The sequence below is a fragment of the Phaeodactylum tricornutum genome, chromosome 2 (genome assembly GCF_000150955.2).
Source record: "Phaeodactylum tricornutum CCAP 1055/1 chromosome 2, whole genome shotgun sequence".
Lineage (NCBI taxonomy): Eukaryota > Bacillariophyta > Bacillariophyceae > Surirellales > Neidiaceae > Phaeodactylum > Phaeodactylum tricornutum.
In genome coordinates, this window is record NC_011670.1 from 703,136 (window position 1) to 720,842 (window position 17,707).

General features: G+C 49.1%; 8 protein-coding genes across 8 annotated transcripts; 4 read left to right on the forward strand and 4 right to left on the reverse strand.

Annotated features, from left to right (window-relative positions):
* Positions 1 to 1,792: 1,792 nt before the first annotated feature.
* PHATRDRAFT_10054 (predicted protein) lies at positions 1,793 to 2,642 on the reverse strand (the record flags this gene model as incomplete). The annotated part of the gene is made up of 2 exons (XM_002177949.1): positions 1,793 to 2,273; positions 2,344 to 2,642. 2 exons carry the CDS (start codon positions 2,640 to 2,642, stop codon positions 1,793 to 1,795), a joined length of 780 nt encoding a protein of 259 aa, XP_002177985.1.
* Positions 2,643 to 3,725: 1,083 nt separating this feature from the next.
* Positions 3,726 to 4,571, reverse strand: PHATRDRAFT_9885 (predicted protein; the record flags this gene model as incomplete). The annotated part of the gene is made up of 1 exon (XM_002177950.1): positions 3,726 to 4,571. A coding segment is annotated over one exon (846 nt), but the record flags the coding sequence as incomplete, so codon positions are not given.
* Positions 4,572 to 5,565: 994 nt separating this feature from the next.
* Lhcr7 (protein fucoxanthin chlorophyll a/c protein) lies at positions 5,566 to 6,728 on the forward strand (the record flags this gene model as incomplete). The annotated part of the gene is made up of 2 exons (XM_002177632.1): positions 5,566 to 5,940; positions 6,039 to 6,728. 2 exons carry the CDS (start codon positions 5,566 to 5,568, stop codon positions 6,474 to 6,476), a joined length of 813 nt encoding a protein of 270 aa, XP_002177668.1. The 3' UTR covers positions 6,477 to 6,728.
* Positions 6,729 to 7,176: 448 nt separating this feature from the next.
* PHATRDRAFT_32745 (predicted protein) lies at positions 7,177 to 8,958 on the forward strand (the record flags this gene model as incomplete). The annotated part of the gene is made up of 1 exon (XM_002177633.1): positions 7,177 to 8,958. The coding sequence occupies one exon, from the start codon at positions 7,177 to 7,179 to the stop codon at positions 8,956 to 8,958; it is 1,782 nt and encodes a 593-aa protein (XP_002177669.1).
* A 102-nt stretch (positions 8,959 to 9,060) lies between these two features.
* Positions 9,061 to 11,272, reverse strand: TPI/GapC3 (triosephosphate isomerase/glyceraldehyde-3-phosphate dehydrogenase precursor). The gene is made up of 2 exons (XM_002177951.1): positions 11,120 to 11,272; positions 9,061 to 10,893 (listed from the first exon to the last, which is right to left on the reverse strand). The coding sequence occupies exons 1-2, from the start codon at positions 11,170 to 11,172 to the stop codon at positions 9,102 to 9,104; spliced, it is 1,845 nt and encodes a 614-aa protein (XP_002177987.1). The 5' UTR covers positions 11,173 to 11,272; the 3' UTR covers positions 9,061 to 9,101.
* A 618-nt stretch (positions 11,273 to 11,890) lies between these two features.
* GapC4 (predicted protein) lies at positions 11,891 to 13,099 on the forward strand (the record flags this gene model as incomplete). Its single annotated transcript, XM_002177634.1, has 2 exons — positions 11,891 to 11,934; positions 12,133 to 13,099. 2 exons carry the CDS (start codon positions 11,891 to 11,893, stop codon positions 13,097 to 13,099), a joined length of 1,011 nt encoding a protein of 336 aa, XP_002177670.1.
* A 1,131-nt stretch (positions 13,100 to 14,230) lies between these two features.
* Positions 14,231 to 14,731, reverse strand: PHATRDRAFT_51519 (lipoate-protein ligase; the record flags this gene model as incomplete). Its single annotated transcript, XM_002177952.1, has 1 exon — positions 14,231 to 14,731. A coding segment is annotated over one exon (501 nt), but the record flags the coding sequence as incomplete, so codon positions are not given.
* Positions 14,732 to 16,523: 1,792 nt separating this feature from the next.
* PHATRDRAFT_43525 (predicted protein) lies at positions 16,524 to 17,611 on the forward strand (the record flags this gene model as incomplete). The annotated part of the gene is made up of 3 exons (XM_002177635.1): positions 16,524 to 16,648; positions 16,959 to 17,154; positions 17,234 to 17,611. The coding sequence occupies 3 exons, from the start codon at positions 16,524 to 16,526 to the stop codon at positions 17,363 to 17,365; spliced, it is 453 nt and encodes a 150-aa protein (XP_002177671.1). The 3' UTR covers positions 17,366 to 17,611.
* Between the last annotated feature and the right edge of the window lie 96 nt (positions 17,612 to 17,707).

The window sequence follows — 17,707 nt, forward strand, 5'->3', positions numbered from 1 at the left end:
GTCATTTCCTCCTCCTCATCCTTCGGAATTATGCGCTCATGTGACATTGCACTGGTGGCCATTATTACCTCACCCATCGCCGAGTACGTAGACGAAATGTGGGATATCTGTAGAACAGCTCCCAGAGTAAAAGCAACCGCAAAGTACAACGGCAAGAGGATCCATAAAAACATAGCTGCAAAACAAAATTGTGAATACTTAGGAACATCCTTTCAACATAGTGGAATCCTCTTCCTTACCACGGATCAAAATGACTTACAAACCCAGACAACAAAGCTGTACAGTGAAAGGAGGACATATCCACTCGGTAATTGTGCGGTGTACAACCCTATCGAGGACCGCAATATAGTTGCCGAATTCTCTCTGCTCACCACTGTAAATATTGACCACGCCGTCAAAGTAGCAATCAGAGCTCCGATCGACAAAAAAATGGACACAAAGAGCATTATACCGGTCCAAAATTCAATGGAACCATAGTCGTTCCCGTCCATTGCGCTGCGTACTCTCTCCATTACCTGTGAGGGACTAAAGAGGGTTCCGATACCAGTGCCCACAAGAAGTGTCAACAACACAGTGGTGCTACTATAACGCGCAGTCACGGTCTCGAGCAAATGCCGTCCATCCAATTTGGCCCAGACCAAATGTCGACGCCAAAGCGCGGTATGGTCGATAGGCAAGACGTGTCCCCACCAGTTCCCCGGTAACCCGCACCAAAGTATTCGTCTCCAGAACCGGTCATGCCTTCGCGAAAAAGATACGTCGCTCCGCGTCAATATAATTTTTTTCTTTCCTGCCAAGCTTGCCCTCGTTCGAATGTTTCCAGATTCAACGTCGCCTTGACTGTGAGTGAGCGAAAGGTCCAGCGATGCACCTGATGATTGGGAAAGAGCCATGTCGCCCGTCCACACCTTGTTTAACAAATCAGACCTGTTTAAGAATAGAAGTGCACGAGTGCTGATAGTTCCTGCTGCAGCAGTGACTAGCGGTAAAAAGCTTTGCTCAGAGTCAAGCAAGTAGTCACTCCAATCCACCGAAAAAACATGTTCTTATGTCTCCAATACGCTAGGCATGGGTCGACACAGCGCAAAGTCTCGCTTCCGATCAGATGTGGGACTTGTATGAAATTTTAGAAACACCTGACAAACTCGGATATAGCTGTCGGTTTTTTTGTCGAAGATGAAGAAGACCCGGCAATCCTCGCTTTCACTTTAACAGTCAGTAACAGTAATTCGTCCGCGAAATTCTGTTTGTGAGAACTCTGTGTGTCCCATTTTCTTCGACCTCGTCCAAAAACCTGTCTGTACGTCAGTCAGCGACGTAGAAACACTGTGCTCCTTACAGTTAATTATCGACAACTAGGGATTTTGAACTATGCGAATGAACTGGTGGACGGGAAAATAAAAAAGGAGCAAAATGCCTACCGTGTTCGGGTATGAGATACAGTTTAAAATGCATCATCTGCAGAACATTGTCTCAGGGGAAAGCTTGGCGCGTTTGCAGAACGAATCCGCGTCCTAAATTGTGCAGGTGCTCTCCAACGTCCTAGTGGCTCAGACTGTCGAGCCAAGGCTCAAAAGAAGAAACATGCTTTGAAGGGTCGTTTAGTTGTTTGTAGCTTGGATTTGGCAAGAAAAGTGAAGGCCTTAAAGTGGTAGAAGACGAAACAGCAATGGTTGCCCCCGTACAGAAAAATCGACAAAGAGACAGACATGTTCACTGTAGCTAGCCAACCGACCATCGAGATGCATGGCCAATTATCAACACGTGTCAATTGGGATGCTACTTTCTCAGCTTACATACCTAAAGCAAGAATGCCGGTGGCCATTGCGATTCCGGCTCCGATAAGTGTATTGAAAAAGTTAATCACCTCGTTTGTGATCCAACCAAACCCTTCCTTACCCTGAAGGGTCGCTCCAAGCAAACTCTCTACGTTAGTTGCGATAAAAGCCGCAACGGTTGAAATAGCAACTGAGCGGCCGTCAATTAAACCTATTCCGTATCCGTATAGGGACAGCATAAAGCCACCGAGTGCAGCTGCTGCAGTACCCTCTGCTGAGACAGCCCCTTCAGTTCCAGGTTCTACTCGAGCCATCGTTGTAATCAAGAACGTCGTCTTCCCATACGCTTTTCCAATTTCCGATGCGAAGGTATCAGCGAGCTTTGTTGCAATCGAAGCCACGTATCCAAGCACGAACACTTTCGAGCTGATTCCAAGAAAAAAATCGCCTTGGACGGAGCATATGGCGCAGGTAAGACCTGTGGCAGCGGATCCCCTTTGGCGCAAGGAAGCGTTAGATACGTGCTTTTTGTGATAAACCCATCTGCTTCCGTTTCGCAACATACCATACATTTTCAGGCCCGCGGCGCCCGCCACGTCCTTCAGCTAATCCTCGCTTGGACTTTTCGGCAAATTTTACTTTTGTCACTAAATTTCCCAAAAGCAAGTAGAGCACACAGTAAGTCCAGCCCCTCCAACCTAATGTCGTCCATAGAAGGGTGCCGAGAGCCATAGCGTGAGCGAATCCTGTAGGAGTCAACATAGTAAACAGTTTACTCTTCGCAGCGGAGAACAAAACGGCATTCACACCCAAAGCCAAGGAAAATGGCACATTTCCTTTATAGTCAAAAATCAACCGAGCCATTTCTGCAGGCGCTCCAGGAACAGCCAAATGCAGCTTTTTCAAAATGAAAGATTTTGACTGACTGTGGATGCCATTGGGAAACCGCTGGTTTGAGTTATACTTTAATGTGTGCTCACGATGCTGTACACTGGAGTCGGGTGATTTTGAAAAAGCCACTCGGGTTGTTGGTAGAAAGGCGTTGGTTCCAAACAAGCACAATGCAACCGTTGCATGTTTCAGAAGCCCGGCAATGGACATTGCGTGCTATACTTCGATATCTTCTCTATTTTCGAAGGAAAAACGTCGGTATAGAAAAGTTATCTTCCGTCTCTAAAATACTGTGTGGATTGTTTGATTCGCGATGCGAGGCGTCACATTTCTTCCATGGTTTGTCCGCCAATCTACACAGCGTTTACTGATGAAAAGTACACCAAAATCCCCTCCCTTCTCTTACATTAGATTCCCGATTTGCTTGCTATCAGGGGTGACGACGTCCAGGCTGTGACGAAAGTGTAACAGTCAGCCGTGTCCAAGCTGCCTTTACGTTACATTACAGTTAATTCATCGTTCCCGCATGCAACCCCAACACGAGCTAGCTGTCAGGAATTGTCTGAAAACCATTTTTGCATCGATGTATTTGGTGCAAATGCTTGCTCATATCAAGTTATTTCTTGCAAGAGAGTGAGCACACGGTAGTGGACATGGCCAATTATTTATGTTGATTCAGTCTTTCGATTTTCTGTAAGGATTCAATCGGGTGAGAGTTAAGAGAAATTTGGTACTGACTCCGCTTGCACCGCAACCTACATATAGACAAACAATCAGAGTCACACTTTCTAGGGGAAGCAGTCGTTTCGTCGAAAAAAGTTCATGGGTTTACATGGCCGTATGTTTTAAATTTAACTGTACGCATCTTTATCGTGCCACCTGCGGCAGATCGCCGTCGTCTCCGACGCTGCTTGTGTAGACAGGTAAAGTGAATGTAAGCTAGTACTTTTGAAACCTTTGATAAAGAGCTTGAGAGTATTTTACTGTGGGCAAGGATATGTCACCTGTGCTGTGAACCATTTCTTAGTGTTTAACACTTTTGGAATGCACTTTATATCATTGCTGCTGCCGCCGTTCAAACGCTTTAGCAATATCTTGCTTAGTCTCTTCGTAGGTCGCAAATTGAATTGCTCCACTTAGAATAGCTTTACCAACCCTCGGACTGGACCCAGCAAATAATCCAGGGAGGCCTTCGTCTCGAGCCAAAGTTGTCAAACTGTCCAAGTATGACGGGGTAACCCTATCATTACCGCTGAATTTAGTCTCTACTGCCATAATGCGGTTCCGAACCACATCCAGAGGCGTTGTTACGAACTGAGCAATGGCGGTGGCGGCAGCTCCAGCCATGGCTCCTTCACCAGGTGGGAGATTCTTTCGTCCGCGTGAGAACTGATCGTAGCAAACAAATTTGATTACGTCAGCAGGAAAGGCATACAAAATATTCTCCCAATATCCTGTGTACAACCCTTCAAGTCCTGTTGTCGCATTGCCATTTTTGGTCATTGAGTCCTGTATCACTTTTTGATACGCCTCAAGTGGCCCTACATTGTATCCATCAATATTGGCTTGCTGCCGCGTTTTGACTACTTCGCTCGGGTTTCGAACAGCCCAGTAAGGAACCTGGGCCACGGCGACCGCTAAGGTCGTCTGGACCCACCGAGGCAAGTTTGTGCTGACACGCAAGTTCTCTTTACAAGCATCCTTGACTCCAAAGAATATGGCCCCAGCCGGAATATTGGCCAGTAAGGGATTGGCGACTCCCCGATAGCTTCCATCGAAGAGACGAAAAAGTTGACGAAATGAATAATCTGAATTCGGCATTTGTAGACGGACAGTGGCCGTGTCGAGGGGATATTTGACGACAGTTTTGGTGGCGGTCAAAGTTCCACCAGCAACAAAACCTGAAATAGATTCTTGCCACGCAATTTCACGTGTTTTGGTCGCTCGCGTCCTTGTTGTCGTCATCAGGGTAGGCGATTCCAACTGTTCCCCTCCGTCCCTGTAGCTCCCACTTGAAGCAGCAGCGACTTGTTGCGGCACCATCGGAAGTGACACTCCAGCCGCAAGCGCCACCAGAAAGGCAGATCGCGAGACAGAGGAGGTAGTTCTACTTTTAAACCAAGAAACATGCGGATGCTCTTCGCTAATGTAATCTTCTTGATCTACTCGTGCAGTTCCGCGGTAATGACGTCTACAGCTTCCCGTAACGATTCGTCCAGATTCCCGATCCTTTGCGACCGGAAAACGCTTCGATACAACAGTACCATCACTGGATAAAACAAAGCTGCCCGCAAAACGCCCCAACGGAACGAGGGATGCGAAAACAACCCAAAAGATTGCTTTCATGGGGTTTTTGAGTGACCATCGGCTTGGAAGGAGCATATTATACATGTTTTCGATTTGTTGACGCTCGTCTGTGGAACGCGATATGTCGTCTGTTCTGTCGTTGAGGTGCAGGTGATGTTTGTAAGTAGGGCCGCCGCCCCTCCATGTTTCATTTTCAAATAGTGATCGAAAAAGATTTGCCGAGTTTTCAAAATGGCGACTAGCTGGTGCAGTACAGACTGGCAAAGAAGTATCGTAGGTATTGAATATGACGTCTGCACTACCGCTATCGGGAGAGGTCAGCTGCTGCTTGCCAGATTGAAAAATATCATAAAATAACCAAAGGACGGAGACACGGTACTCCAAAAATGCTCTCATTGGTTCAGATCAAAAAATAGAGGATGGTCGCCACGTAGTCCTCTCCTGGAATGCAATTTCATAGCGTTCGCGTTGTTTATCGAAACCGAGAGAAATGAAACACAAAAATACGTAGCCCATACCTGACTCGTCATCGCGATTCTAAGCAGGCCATTCGATCCGAAATATCATCTTAATCAACAAGTATCAAATTATGCGTTCAGTTCTGTGCTGTATGACCTTGACGGCATCCGCAACGGCATTTGCTCCCGCGCAGACGGCGTCCTCTTGGTCGGCTGCGTTGGCGGCAGCGAGCTGGCCTGAAGCGGATATAGGAAGCGGAGTCTCGTCGACGGTCGAATCGACGTCACCTCTTCCGAAGGAAAGCAACCAATTGCAAACATCTTCCCCACGGAAAGGATCCGTCATGTCACAAAGTTTACCCTTTCTGGTATGCCCTTCGGCTCTAGCAGACTGTAATGAGCTTGCCGGGAACGTAGGGTTTGATCCGTTGGGTTTGGCCAAGAACAAGGAACAATTGTGGGAATTCCGAGAAGCGGAGATTAAGCATGCTCGTCTTGCTATGTTGGTATGTCAACAGAGCGCAATTGTTGTATGCCTCATTATATATGTATATTTTGTGTGGGTCCATGTCGCCTCATATTCCGGCTGGCTTTTTTTTGTCAGGCCGCGGCTGGGTATCCCTTATCCGAATTGTATGATCGGCAGATTGCGGAATACTTTAACATGCAGGCATTGGTCGATGGTACCGACAGGGCACCTTCATTTCTGAATGGGGGTCTTGAACGCGTCTCACCTGTGTGGTGGGGCTTCTGCCTCGGTATGACGGCGGCGATTGATCTTTACGGAGTTGCCAAGGCGCGATCTGGAGACCCTACATACTTTCCTGGTAACCTGGGATTTGACCCCGTAGGTTTGTACCCGAGTGACCGAAAAGGAAGGATGCGCATGGAATTGGCAGAAATCAAGCATGGCAGGTTGGCAATGCTTGCCATTGGAGGCTTTATCGTACAAGAATACGTCACTAAGGTGGGTGTCGTGAAGGAGACGCCTTTCTTCTTTGTGCCGTTTTCGGAAACCATGGAGCAGATGGGTTTTCTGTAAAAGTTCGATTTTTGAAAACCGATAAGAGCGGCTTGTGTCTGAGTGAAGGAGAAGCAACAATGTTTTTACATAGTTTCATGGTGAACGCAGGTTTAAAATAGAACTGACAGTGAGCGGCCTGTGCTACAGAAGAAGGCGAGATCATTCTTGACCATAAGACCAACATATTTCCACCTGTCAAGTATTGAGGTAAATAGGAGACAGATTCAAACGACTGTTCTTTAGAGAGATAACTGTAAGAAGTTCACATGTCTTTGTGTGCATAGTTATAGAGGGTTGTCAAACTGCACAGGTCCTCGTTGTTTGTGTAACTGTAAGCAAACGTTTTCGTCACGAGACTGGCGAGCAAAGACATCGATTTTGAGGGTTTACCCCAAGTAAATTGAATATTTGGAGCTCAAAACATGGTGAATAGCGAGCGCAAGCAACAAGTGGACAAAGCATTCGTGCCCGAGCGGTCTAAGGGGTTCGACTCAAGTTCGAATGTAGTCATACTCGTGGGTTCAAATCCCACCGAATGCAATTACTTTTTATTTATTCTCTCGTTTTCGCGCGCCTGAAAGAATGCGCCGCATCGTTTTCCCGAAAATGATGTGGGCATGCCTCCATATTTTTCCCATACACTCTTACAACTGTATCGACCGACGTTTTGCTGTAGCTAACTGCTAAATTGCCAAACTATCTAGAGGTCGACGGAACCATGTCACTATTACCAGAGAAGAGCCTAACAAAAGCGAATTTCAGGCCGCTTCCTTTGAAGCAACGGACCTCTAGCGTTGATCAGCGACGCGACTATTCGACGCAAACATGGACATCGCTACTGGGTCTCTTGAAGGTCCGAGAATTTCTGGTCACCGTCGATCATTTTTCCATTTGGCGACGCCACTTGGCGTGGGCCTTTGAAAACGGCAAAGATCTGCGGGACTACATGACGCAGCGATACGCATCCAGCATGGTTTTCATGTCGTTGTTGCTCAGCACCGAGTTGAACGTCTTGTTCAACTCGGCCGGAGTCACCACGCAGGTACGGCATGCACTCATGACGGAAAACCTTACTTCAGTTAGCTTCTGGGCTGGCATTGCGATCATAATGTCGGCGGTTCTGACGTTGCTGAGCCTCATTTCGACGTTTACGGCTTGGACAATGGTTTCGGCGGTGAGCGAAAACAATGCACACTGCATATTTCGCAGTTCCATCGGCCAGTACGCTGCGGAGCTTCCGGGACGGTTCATTGTGGGTTCGATCTATTCATTTCTCGTGTGGCTGATTCTTTTTTTCTTCCTGCTTCTTCCATTCGGAGTTTGGTCCATCGGTTTGCTATTGATTTCCTTGGCTCTCTTTGTGCACACCATTACCGCCTTTAGCGCTTTCGGAAGGGTAATCATGCACACGGGTGCTATGGGCTCGCAACGGATATTTGACCCTTCGTTTGAAGTAAATCTTCATCCTCATGGGCTCCACAACAACCTCCTTGTCAAAGCCAAAGCTAACCTGACTAACTGTACGAGTATCATGCGACAATATCGATCCAAGGTCAAGCCCATCAATCGGCAATACTCAGAAGACGAGCTATCGTCTCATTTAAGTGATCGCTTCTCTGGAGCTCTGATTCCTGAAGCAGGGCCAGCTCGTAAGCGCACCGGTTCTTTGGTAAAGTTTGCGGACGGCTACGATACCAATGGAGATTTTTATCGGAAGCCGCTCGACCCGACACTAGGGCTGAAAAAGCTTTCCGGTGCGGGACAAAATCGATCTCCACTGTCGGCCGTATCCGAACGGTCGTCGTCCCCGCCTAATCATCCCGCAGACTTGTCACTGGAGAGTGTTCGTGCGCTTCTACCAGCTGCGAGTCCGCGACCGAGCCTAATGTCGCGCCGGGAGTCTCGCGATGGTGTCGATATGGCTTCACCGTTCGAGGGACTGTCGCCACGGAACCTTACCGAGGACGATAACTTCTCTGGGGTATTTGAAAGGTGGCTTTCGTCGTCTAATCAAAGTGCGACAAGTGAATCATTCGTTTCTGCAGGCGCCGACGCGACTTCGCCACGAATAGGAAGTGGTGACGCCAAACCTGGAAAAGATTCCCTGACTGATTTGCGGATCCCCACATTTGATGAATTCAACAACCATAGTGCTTTGCCCGGCTCCATCGCTGCGAGCCATAGCAATAGTGACCAGCGCGACGCCATTCGCCGCTCTTTCTCAGCCGTCTCATCCTTGGACGATGATGACGCTGCTGTTTTGGCCGAAGACGAGCGCTTTGAGCACGAATACGGTGACCTGTTTGAGCCTGAACGAGCAAATTTTTCGTACGACTTTAGTATCGACGGAAATTCGAATTCAGGGACGCCACCCTTGTCGGTCGCGGACCCCACATCGCGGCCAGATTCCACGATAGGTGGTAACGAGGATCCGGAACGGACGGCATTGCTTTCCGAGACGGACCGCCTGGAAAGGGGCGACTACGATTCCTGTGGATAGGAAGACCAGGTTGTCTGCCAGTGATGAAAGTGAGGCAGCAGACGCACTCAACCTCATAGATAGCTCCATACAATAGACGACCTAACAAGCGCAAACGGGAAAGGCTGTTTTCAATCTTTACAAAACGTTTACGTTACTTTCGTTCATTTGGATTTCTCCATGTGCTTGATCAGATCCAACACACGCATACTGTAACCGGCTTCGTTGTCGTACCAGGATACGAGCTTGACAAAATCGTCCGTCAAGGCGATACCCGCCTTTTCGTCAAAGATGGAGGAATGCGAGTCGCTGATAAAGTCAGAGCTCACCACATCTTTATTTTGGTATCCCAAGATGCCCTTCATGGGACCTTCGGACGCGGCCTTGATGGCGGCACAGATGGTGGCGTATGGCGCACCCTTGTCCAGACGGCAAGTCAAGTCCACGACGGACACGTCAATGGTTGGGACGCGGAAGCTCATTCCGGTGAGTTTACCGTTGAGGGCGGGAATGACCTTGCCCACGGCCTTGGCGGCTCCCGTACTCGACGGAATAATGTTGTAGCAGGCCGCACGGCCTCCACGCCAGTCCTTCTGCGACGGACCATCGACGGTCTGCTGCGTGGCCGTGACGGCGTGGACCGTGGTCATGAGACCCTCCTTGAGTCCGAACTCGTCGTTGACGACCTTGGCCAAGGGCGCGAGACAGTTAGTGGTGCAGGATGCGTTGGAAACCACGTCCATGGAGGACTCATACTTCTCTTGGTTGACGCCCATGACGAACATGGGTGCATCGCCGGAGGGTGCCGAGATGACGACCTTTTTGGCTCCACCCGCCATGTGTGCCGAAGCCTTTTCGGTGGTGGTGAAAATACCGGTCGACTCAATCACGTAGTCGGCCCCGGCACTGCCCCACTGGATCTTGGAGGGGTCGCGTTCGTTAAAGACACGAATGGGTTTTCCGTCGACGGCAATGTTGGATTCGTCCACCATATTGACGGTGCCAGTGTAGAGACCGTGGGTGGAATCAAACTGGAACATGTACTCCATGTAATCGGTCGGGATAAAGGGATCGTTGACGGCCACAATATTGATCATAGGGTCGTTCTGCGCGGCGCGCATGACGAGGCGTCCAATACGACCGAATCCATTGATTCCGATATTGACCGGCTTGAGTGACTTGGTATCGCCTTGGCAGTTGACAATATCGGCGAATTCTGGTTTGAGCGAGGCGCCCCCGACGAGGAATCCGTCGATATCCGGTTTCGCGGAGAGTCCCGGGGCGGTCTTGGCACTGGCGGATCCTCCATAAAGAATGCGGGTATTGGCGGCGACTTCGGCACCGGCGACTTGTCCGAGGTATTGGCGAATCGCCTCGTGCGTATCTTGGGCTTGTTCCGGAGTGGCGGTCAGTCCGGTGCCAATGGCCCAGATGGGTTCGTAGGCAATGACGACGCGGTCCCAGTCCTTGGGCTCCAAAGCGTCGACGTAGGCCTTGATTTGCGGAAAGACGTATTCGTTGGTGGTTCCGGCTTCACGGGCTTCGAGGGGTTCACCGCAGCAGGCGATAACGGAGAGACCCTGATCGAGTGCGTACTTGGCCTTGGCGGCAACCTGGGCGTCCGGTTCGCCCTTACCCCGCCGCTCGGAGTGTCCAATGACGGCCCACTTGACGCCGAGATCTTTGAGCATGTTGGCGGATGTTTCTCCCGTAAAGGCACCGTTGCCCTGTGTCCAAACGTCCTGAGCTCCGACGGCCACGTCTCCGCGAATGGTGGACTGGACGGACTGCAAGTGGACCTGGGAGGGGCAAATGACGACTTCCGTATCCTGACTCAAGGAAGACTGGTTGAGCATGGAGACGAGGTCGGCGGCTTGTTGGACCGAACCGTTGCATTTCCAGTTGCCACCCACAAAGAACTTGCGTGCTTCGGTCAAAGAGGAGGCGTGGAAGGCACTAGGAGGGCGAGACGAAAACGTCAATAGGAACGTGAGTTATTGTACACAAACAGAAAGGATACAAAGGAATTTGTCGAGAGTCGAACAGAACCTGACGTTGGTGAGGGGTTTCGGGGAACACCGCGAGTTTGTGCCTTTTTTCTCTTCTAGTTCACGACCCCCCGCGCTAGTTGCTTCGTTCGATCGTTCGCGTTTGGACCAACATCGTCACGACGACAACGTACCGACTCGACATGCGCTGCACGCTGGCAGCGGCGGTACGGGAAGAGGCGAGCATGAAGGAAGGTAGCAAGGAAGAACAAGAATAGGAGGTTCCGTTATGAGTAGGATACTGCTACTCGAGGAGAAAGGAATCTAGGAAGATGTGCAAGTGTCCGTGCGTACAAAAGTGGAAAGGTACTATCTCGCCCGCTCGCTTGGTACGTGTACGTATTACGGACACAACGTTGTTGGTGTGAGAATCCTTGGCGTCCCCCTTTTTTGCCAGATCCACGTTGATGACGAGGGCAGGACTCGCCGATCGGCACTTGTTCGAGGGACTGAACGTTTGGCGGCCACACAAATTTCTCGTCCTCCTTTATTTTTTTTGGGGGGTTTCTACTAGCTAGAGAGTGACTGTACTATAGGTAGGCATTACTACTATTATAGGTACCCATCCCGTAGGACTGCATGAGATCGGACATGGAGATCTGACGTCAGTAGTGAGAAAATGACGAGTTTACAGTTGATGGTTGGCTTGGTAGGAAGTACTCCCGGACGACGACGGACTAGCCGACCAATCAACCCAGGTTCGACCGACGCTGCGACATTATCGTTGTGCCCGACAGACACGCGCAAGAATCCTTTCCCCCGTCGTCATCGCGCGAAAATCTCATCGGCAAAACGGCCGATATCGATTTGCGAATTTCCCCACCTCTTAGTCCATAAGTTTGTCGTTACACCCTCGCTCGTTTGGAATATCGTCGTCGTCGTTCGTACACCAGTTATAGCAAGCAATGTCCATCAACGTGGGTATCAACGGATTCGGCCGCATCGGTCGGTAAGTCTATTGCACTCTCCGATACCGCGGACCGTCGTCGACGTGGAGGTCGCTCTGGCCGTTGGTGCTCCCGAAGATTCCAGTCCATGCCGACCGACCGACCGACTCTACGCGTACCCCATTTTGTTCGGTTTTTTTGGGGTGCTTGGCTTGTTTTGTTCTGCTCACTAATGTTCCGTCTACTATTCTATCTTACAGTCTCGTCATGCGCGCGGCGCAAAAGAATCCCAACATCAAGATTGTCGCCGTCAACGATCCCTTCATTCCCGTCGAATACATGGAGTACATGTACAAGTACGACACGGTCCACGGACGTGCCGACAGCGTCGTCAAGGCCAACAAGGAAGCCGGTACCATCACGGTGGGTGAGAACGAAATCAAGGTCTTTGGTGAAATGGACCCCTCCAAGATCCAGTGGGGCAGTGCGGGGGCCGACTACGTCGTGGAATCTACCGGAGTCTTCACCACCACCGAAAAGGCTTCGGCACACATGGTGGGTGGAGCCAAAAAGGTCGTCATCTCGGCACCCTCCGGCGACGCACCCATGTTCGTCATGGGCGTCAACCAAGAGAAGTATGAGTCCTCCATGGACGTGGTTTCCAACGCATCCTGCACCACTAACTGTCTCGCGCCCTTGGCCAAGGTCGTCAACGACGAGTTTGGACTCAAGGAGGGTCTCATGACCACGGTCCACGCCGTCACGGCCACGCAGCAGACCGTCGATGGTCCGTCGCAGAAGGACTGGCGTGGAGGCCGTGCGGCCTGCTACAACATTATTCCGTCGAGTACGGGAGCCGCCAAGGCCGTGGGCAAGGTCATTCCCGCCCTCAACGGCAAACTCACCGGAATGAGCTTCCGCGTTCCCACCGCCAACGTGTCCGTCGTGGACTTGACTTGCCGTCTGGACAAGGGCGCGCCATACGCCACCATCTGTGCCGCCATCAAGGCCGCGTCCGAAGGCCCCATGAAGGGCATCTTGGGATACACTGACGAAGACGTAGTGAGCTCCGACTTTATCAGCGACACGCATTCCTCCATCTTTGATCAAAAAGCGGGTATCGCCTTGACGGACGATTTTGTCAAGCTCGTATCCTGGTACGACAACGAAGCCGGTTACAGTACGCGTGTGTTGGACCTGATTGCTCACATGGAGTCCCAAAAATAAGTAAAGGATAGGTTTACTTTCTACCAATGCTGTTACCTTCTCTTCAATCCGTTGGCACGCGTTTTGGAGAATGTAGACGCGGCTAGTACTTGGTCATGTTTACCCTGTCTCGCTGCCACGGCGTACTATTTGTTGGTTAGTTGAGGAACTCCGTCGTAGACGGGAAAACAAGGCCCAAGCGTACCCCGTCTGTTCAAGCTAGAAGGGTTATTGTTTCATCCGTACCTTACATTACAACATTCCTTACACCGCGGATTGTCTTTCGTTTCCCAATCCGGTGTCGATATCTTTCTCGTCGCGAGTTTTCCTCTTCCCACGTCACGCGAACGGCTACGTCACGAATACGTCACCTTTCCAAACGGAGAGAGCAGCGTCTGCGTCACCGTGACTCACGTGTGAACTGCACTACGTCACACGCAGGCCCCAACCAAGTATCCAACGAGAGAGACCGCGCACAGTCGACGAGAAGGTGTGAACTAGGGCAAGAGTCTCTTAAGGTAGGTAGTTGTGAAAGAATACGGCCGCGCTGGACGATAGTGTGGGTTGGTAGTTTCCCATTTTGCGCTTACGGTTAATGGTATGTCAGTTGACTCGGCGTCATTGAAGGTGTGAATCTGGGCAAGAGTCTCTAGCTAGTTGTGAAGAATACGACCGCGCTGGACGAACCTAGTGTAGATTGTCATCTTACACTTGCAGTTAATGTAATGTCAGTTGACTCGAGGTCATTGCTTTTACGACACCGGGTTGCAACGACACAGCCGACTGGTAATTGTCTTTTTAGCAGATCAATTCTGGTTTTCATGTTTGGGCGAGCCTGAGCCGTATATATTTTTGACTGACAGTGAGAGCAATCTTGCAATTTTCTTGTCCGTATTGAAAGAGTAATTGAGCCGCAGGAATCGAAGAATTCAGTCGCTGAGCAGTTCTTTTGAAACGCTCTCCGTGTCTACCAGATTGTAGAATTGCATGTAATCCCCGTGGTTGATTTGGGTAATTACTCTATTCACTCAAAAATATATTGGTGGTGCAATCTTAATCCTCTTCGTAGAGATGCATTGAAAACACGTCTTCCAACTGAGGCAAAAGAGTTCTGGCAAAGTCATCAACGGTTATAAATGGACCAATATCTTCCATAAAATCGTTGACGCATGCGACACTGCGACCCTCCAGACCACAAGGTACAATACCTTCAAAGCCATGCAGTGCCTCTCGCTCTACATTTATGGCGACCCCGTGTTGCGTCACCCATGAACGGCACTTGACACCAATAGAAGCAACCTTCCGACCACGAACCCAAACTCCGGTCGTCTCTTCGTCTCGAGTAGCTTCAACGACACCAAGTTTGTGAAGCGTCTGTATGACGGCTTGTTCCAGCGCGCGCATATACCAGTGCAGATCTTGCCGATATTGTCGCAAATCGAGAATAGGGTATACGACGAGCTGCCCTGGTCCATGATAAGTGACTTCGCCCCCACGGTCCATTCGAATAGTTCTTACAGTAGAGTTCTCTCTGTTGAGAATAAAAGATTCGTCGGATGCTGTTCCCAAGGTTAACACCGATTTGTGCTGAAGTAGAAGAATAGTATCAAAACTTTTGCTGCGATTTTCCTTTTCAAGCCGTATAGATTGTCGGTGCGTAAGGCGATGCTGGTCCAGATGATCCTTCAGTCTATCCTTTTGCGCGTCCCAAACATCTTCAAAATCGAGGCAGCCCTTGCATAACCAGTTTTCAAGTTTAACATCCACAGACGCGTCCGAATTACGCTCGATTCGCTCGAAAACTCCAAGCTGCTGAGGCTGGAGATGTAAAGAGGATGGCGGACGTCGAGTGGTAGAAACCAAGCCATAGGCGGTCGCATTGCTGCATAGAGAAAGAAACGAGAAAAGAAGAAGCATTCAGCCGAAAAACATTTGCAATGATCTACCGCAAACCCGCCAGGCTGTTTCTAGTGGGATGTGCGAAGGAGATCGGTGTGGCTTCAAGTCTCTTTGGTATGCCTGAGCTGTTCTTGTGTGTTTTGGTGTGTTGTACTGTGGTTTGGTACGCTTTGTGTAGTTGACACTTACAGTGCGTGAATCCATCTTGGCCTTCGATGAGAGCTCGATATATATCCGTTTTTCACTGTCAACTAGTCGTTTTCATAGTCTTATTGGCCCAAGGATATCGCTACGACAGAAAATTAGGTAACCTGTAACCTACTAGCGAATGGATACCGGTATCTATTTTGCCGCTCGATGACTGGAATTCGTTCTTTCTTGTTCCTTGGCCATTTTGATCGACTCGCCAGTGTGGCATCGCACAATCATCTTATGTGTTGGCCTTCCCCCAAGAAATGTGCTCTGCTCCGACTCTTGACGAAACGAGCCCTTTGATCACACCATCCGTGGGAGGAGAGGAGACACCTGCTGCCTCAGGAGCACCAAATGGTGGCACATGGCCTGCAAAACGATTGTGGATGCCGTTAGTTGTAGCTTTGGTTATGTGCTCTTTCCTGATGAGTTTGATGTTTTTGTTTCCGTACACCAGACACGCCCCTCTCACAGCGAAGCCAAGTCATCTTCAGAATACGGTTGCTTCCACTACTCGTCCTCAAGTGATTGAGCTTGCGCAGTTCTCGCTCGTCGAAGGAACCAGCAATCTGCAATTCCTTTCCGCAGCGAAAGCTTTGTAACCATTCTTTTCCGAGACACAAGATACCGTGCAACGGTCACTGCTTTGTAATAGAGAAACTGGTGTTTGGTCGGACATTGTTTATTGGACTTCAATGGCTGCAGCATTACAAGCAGCAGATGACATCATACAACTACCAGCGGCCCAGCAGTTCCTGCAATTCATCAACTTTACTACACTTCAACTAAAGCATGCATACATAGAAGTTGATTGGATCTCGCCAATAATTGGGCAATTGGAATTTGGAGAATCTGTGCTAAAAGTTGAACTTGCAGCGTTCCCGTTGAAGCCGCAAGTTAGTGCGCATAACTTTACTGCTCAGGCAAAAGCAACCAAGCCATTCTTCTGAAAAATTGACACAGCTGTACACCAAATTCTAGCACAAGGAGACAATAATACAACTTGGTATGACATTGTGTATTGGACATCGCTGTCAGCTGCCCTTGATGCCGCTCAAGCCATTGAGCACATTCCAGCATCCAGGCCTTTCCTTGATTCAATTGACGACAAATCTGCGGAATTTGAGTTTACCTACTCAGATTTGCTATTGGAGCAACAGTTTAAATAACTTAAGTAGCGGATGACATGGTAGACAATCTTATCTCTTTGCACCTACCTTACATATTCTAGAGCTTGCATAGTCAGTTTTTAGGCTGAAATCAACTAATGTGTACAACATTAGTTCAATCTTTTTGGCTGCTGAGATTGGAGGTGCAAACATGGTGGCTGACGTCAAGTGGAAGGACCTGAGCCATGACCAAGCAAATAGATGTGCACAGATACAGAATGAAGAAAAGGGAAAAGCAGCTGGCCAACAATGGCAACTGCTTTGATCTACGGGAACTTGCCACGCTACTTTTATGGAAGCAGTGGAGGAGGTCAGTGCGGGTTTACTCTGAAACTTTGTTTGACTGTGACGCACTTGTGGTTGTTTTGCAGCAGTTTGTTTTCTGACATCATTAATGTTAATTTGTTCTAGGAGGCTGGTTTTGGATTCATTGTCGATTTTAAGTTATGATAAATATTCTGGTATCGGTTATGTGGTTGATAGTCTGACGCGATCGACAAATCAAACATATACGTAGTGTAGGGTTAGGGTACGCATTTTCGCGTTTCAAAGTGATCGAGTACCTAATATCAGTTCTTGTTTCCCATCCAGCAATTGTGTGACCGCTAAATCCAAGTTAGGAACGTGACTGCTGTTACTTTCCTCGACTTTCCCTTGCACTTGATCGCCCTCCAAAAGAAAGTCGAATTTCCTGGTCTATTCGTCAGTTTCAATTCCCCGGCACTCTCCTCGCCGCGGTCTCGAGCCAACATGTCTTTGCGACGCCCTCCGACAAGGATCGAATTGAAATCTGAAGATATTTCGGAATACGAAGAGGTGTGTAGCATAGACCTCGTCGCATCAAAGACAACCACGACACTAACTTGATCAGTTCTGGTGTACGTCATTCTTGCAGCTTAAAAACGAACGGCTTATGGAGCAAGCTGATACCAAGTCCAATCTTGGGAACATGCTTGCTCAAAAATCAGCTCCACAAGTATTGAAAAAGAAAGCTGCTGAGCGGATTGGTATGAACAAGCGACGGTAATGTGGAGGGTGTGGGGTATGTTATGGCACGGCTGAAGTTGACAAGATGAAATTGAATTTAGCACCCCCTAGATCCTTATATATCCGTTTCTTCCATGGAGGCTTGAGAGCTAGCTTGAAGAGAAGCATAAGCCACTGTCAGTACCCTTATTTTCGTAGGATCGACGCTTATCATTGTTTGGAACTTTATCACACTATCCTTCAGCAGCGCATCAGAAATTAAGAGAAATTATCCAGAGTTGCTTCCATCTTTAGCAATAAAATGAATTGAGGCTGGAGCTCACTGTCAGGTGCAAAACTGATATGTCTCATTAGCAAGATTAGTCTTTGCCTACGTAGCATA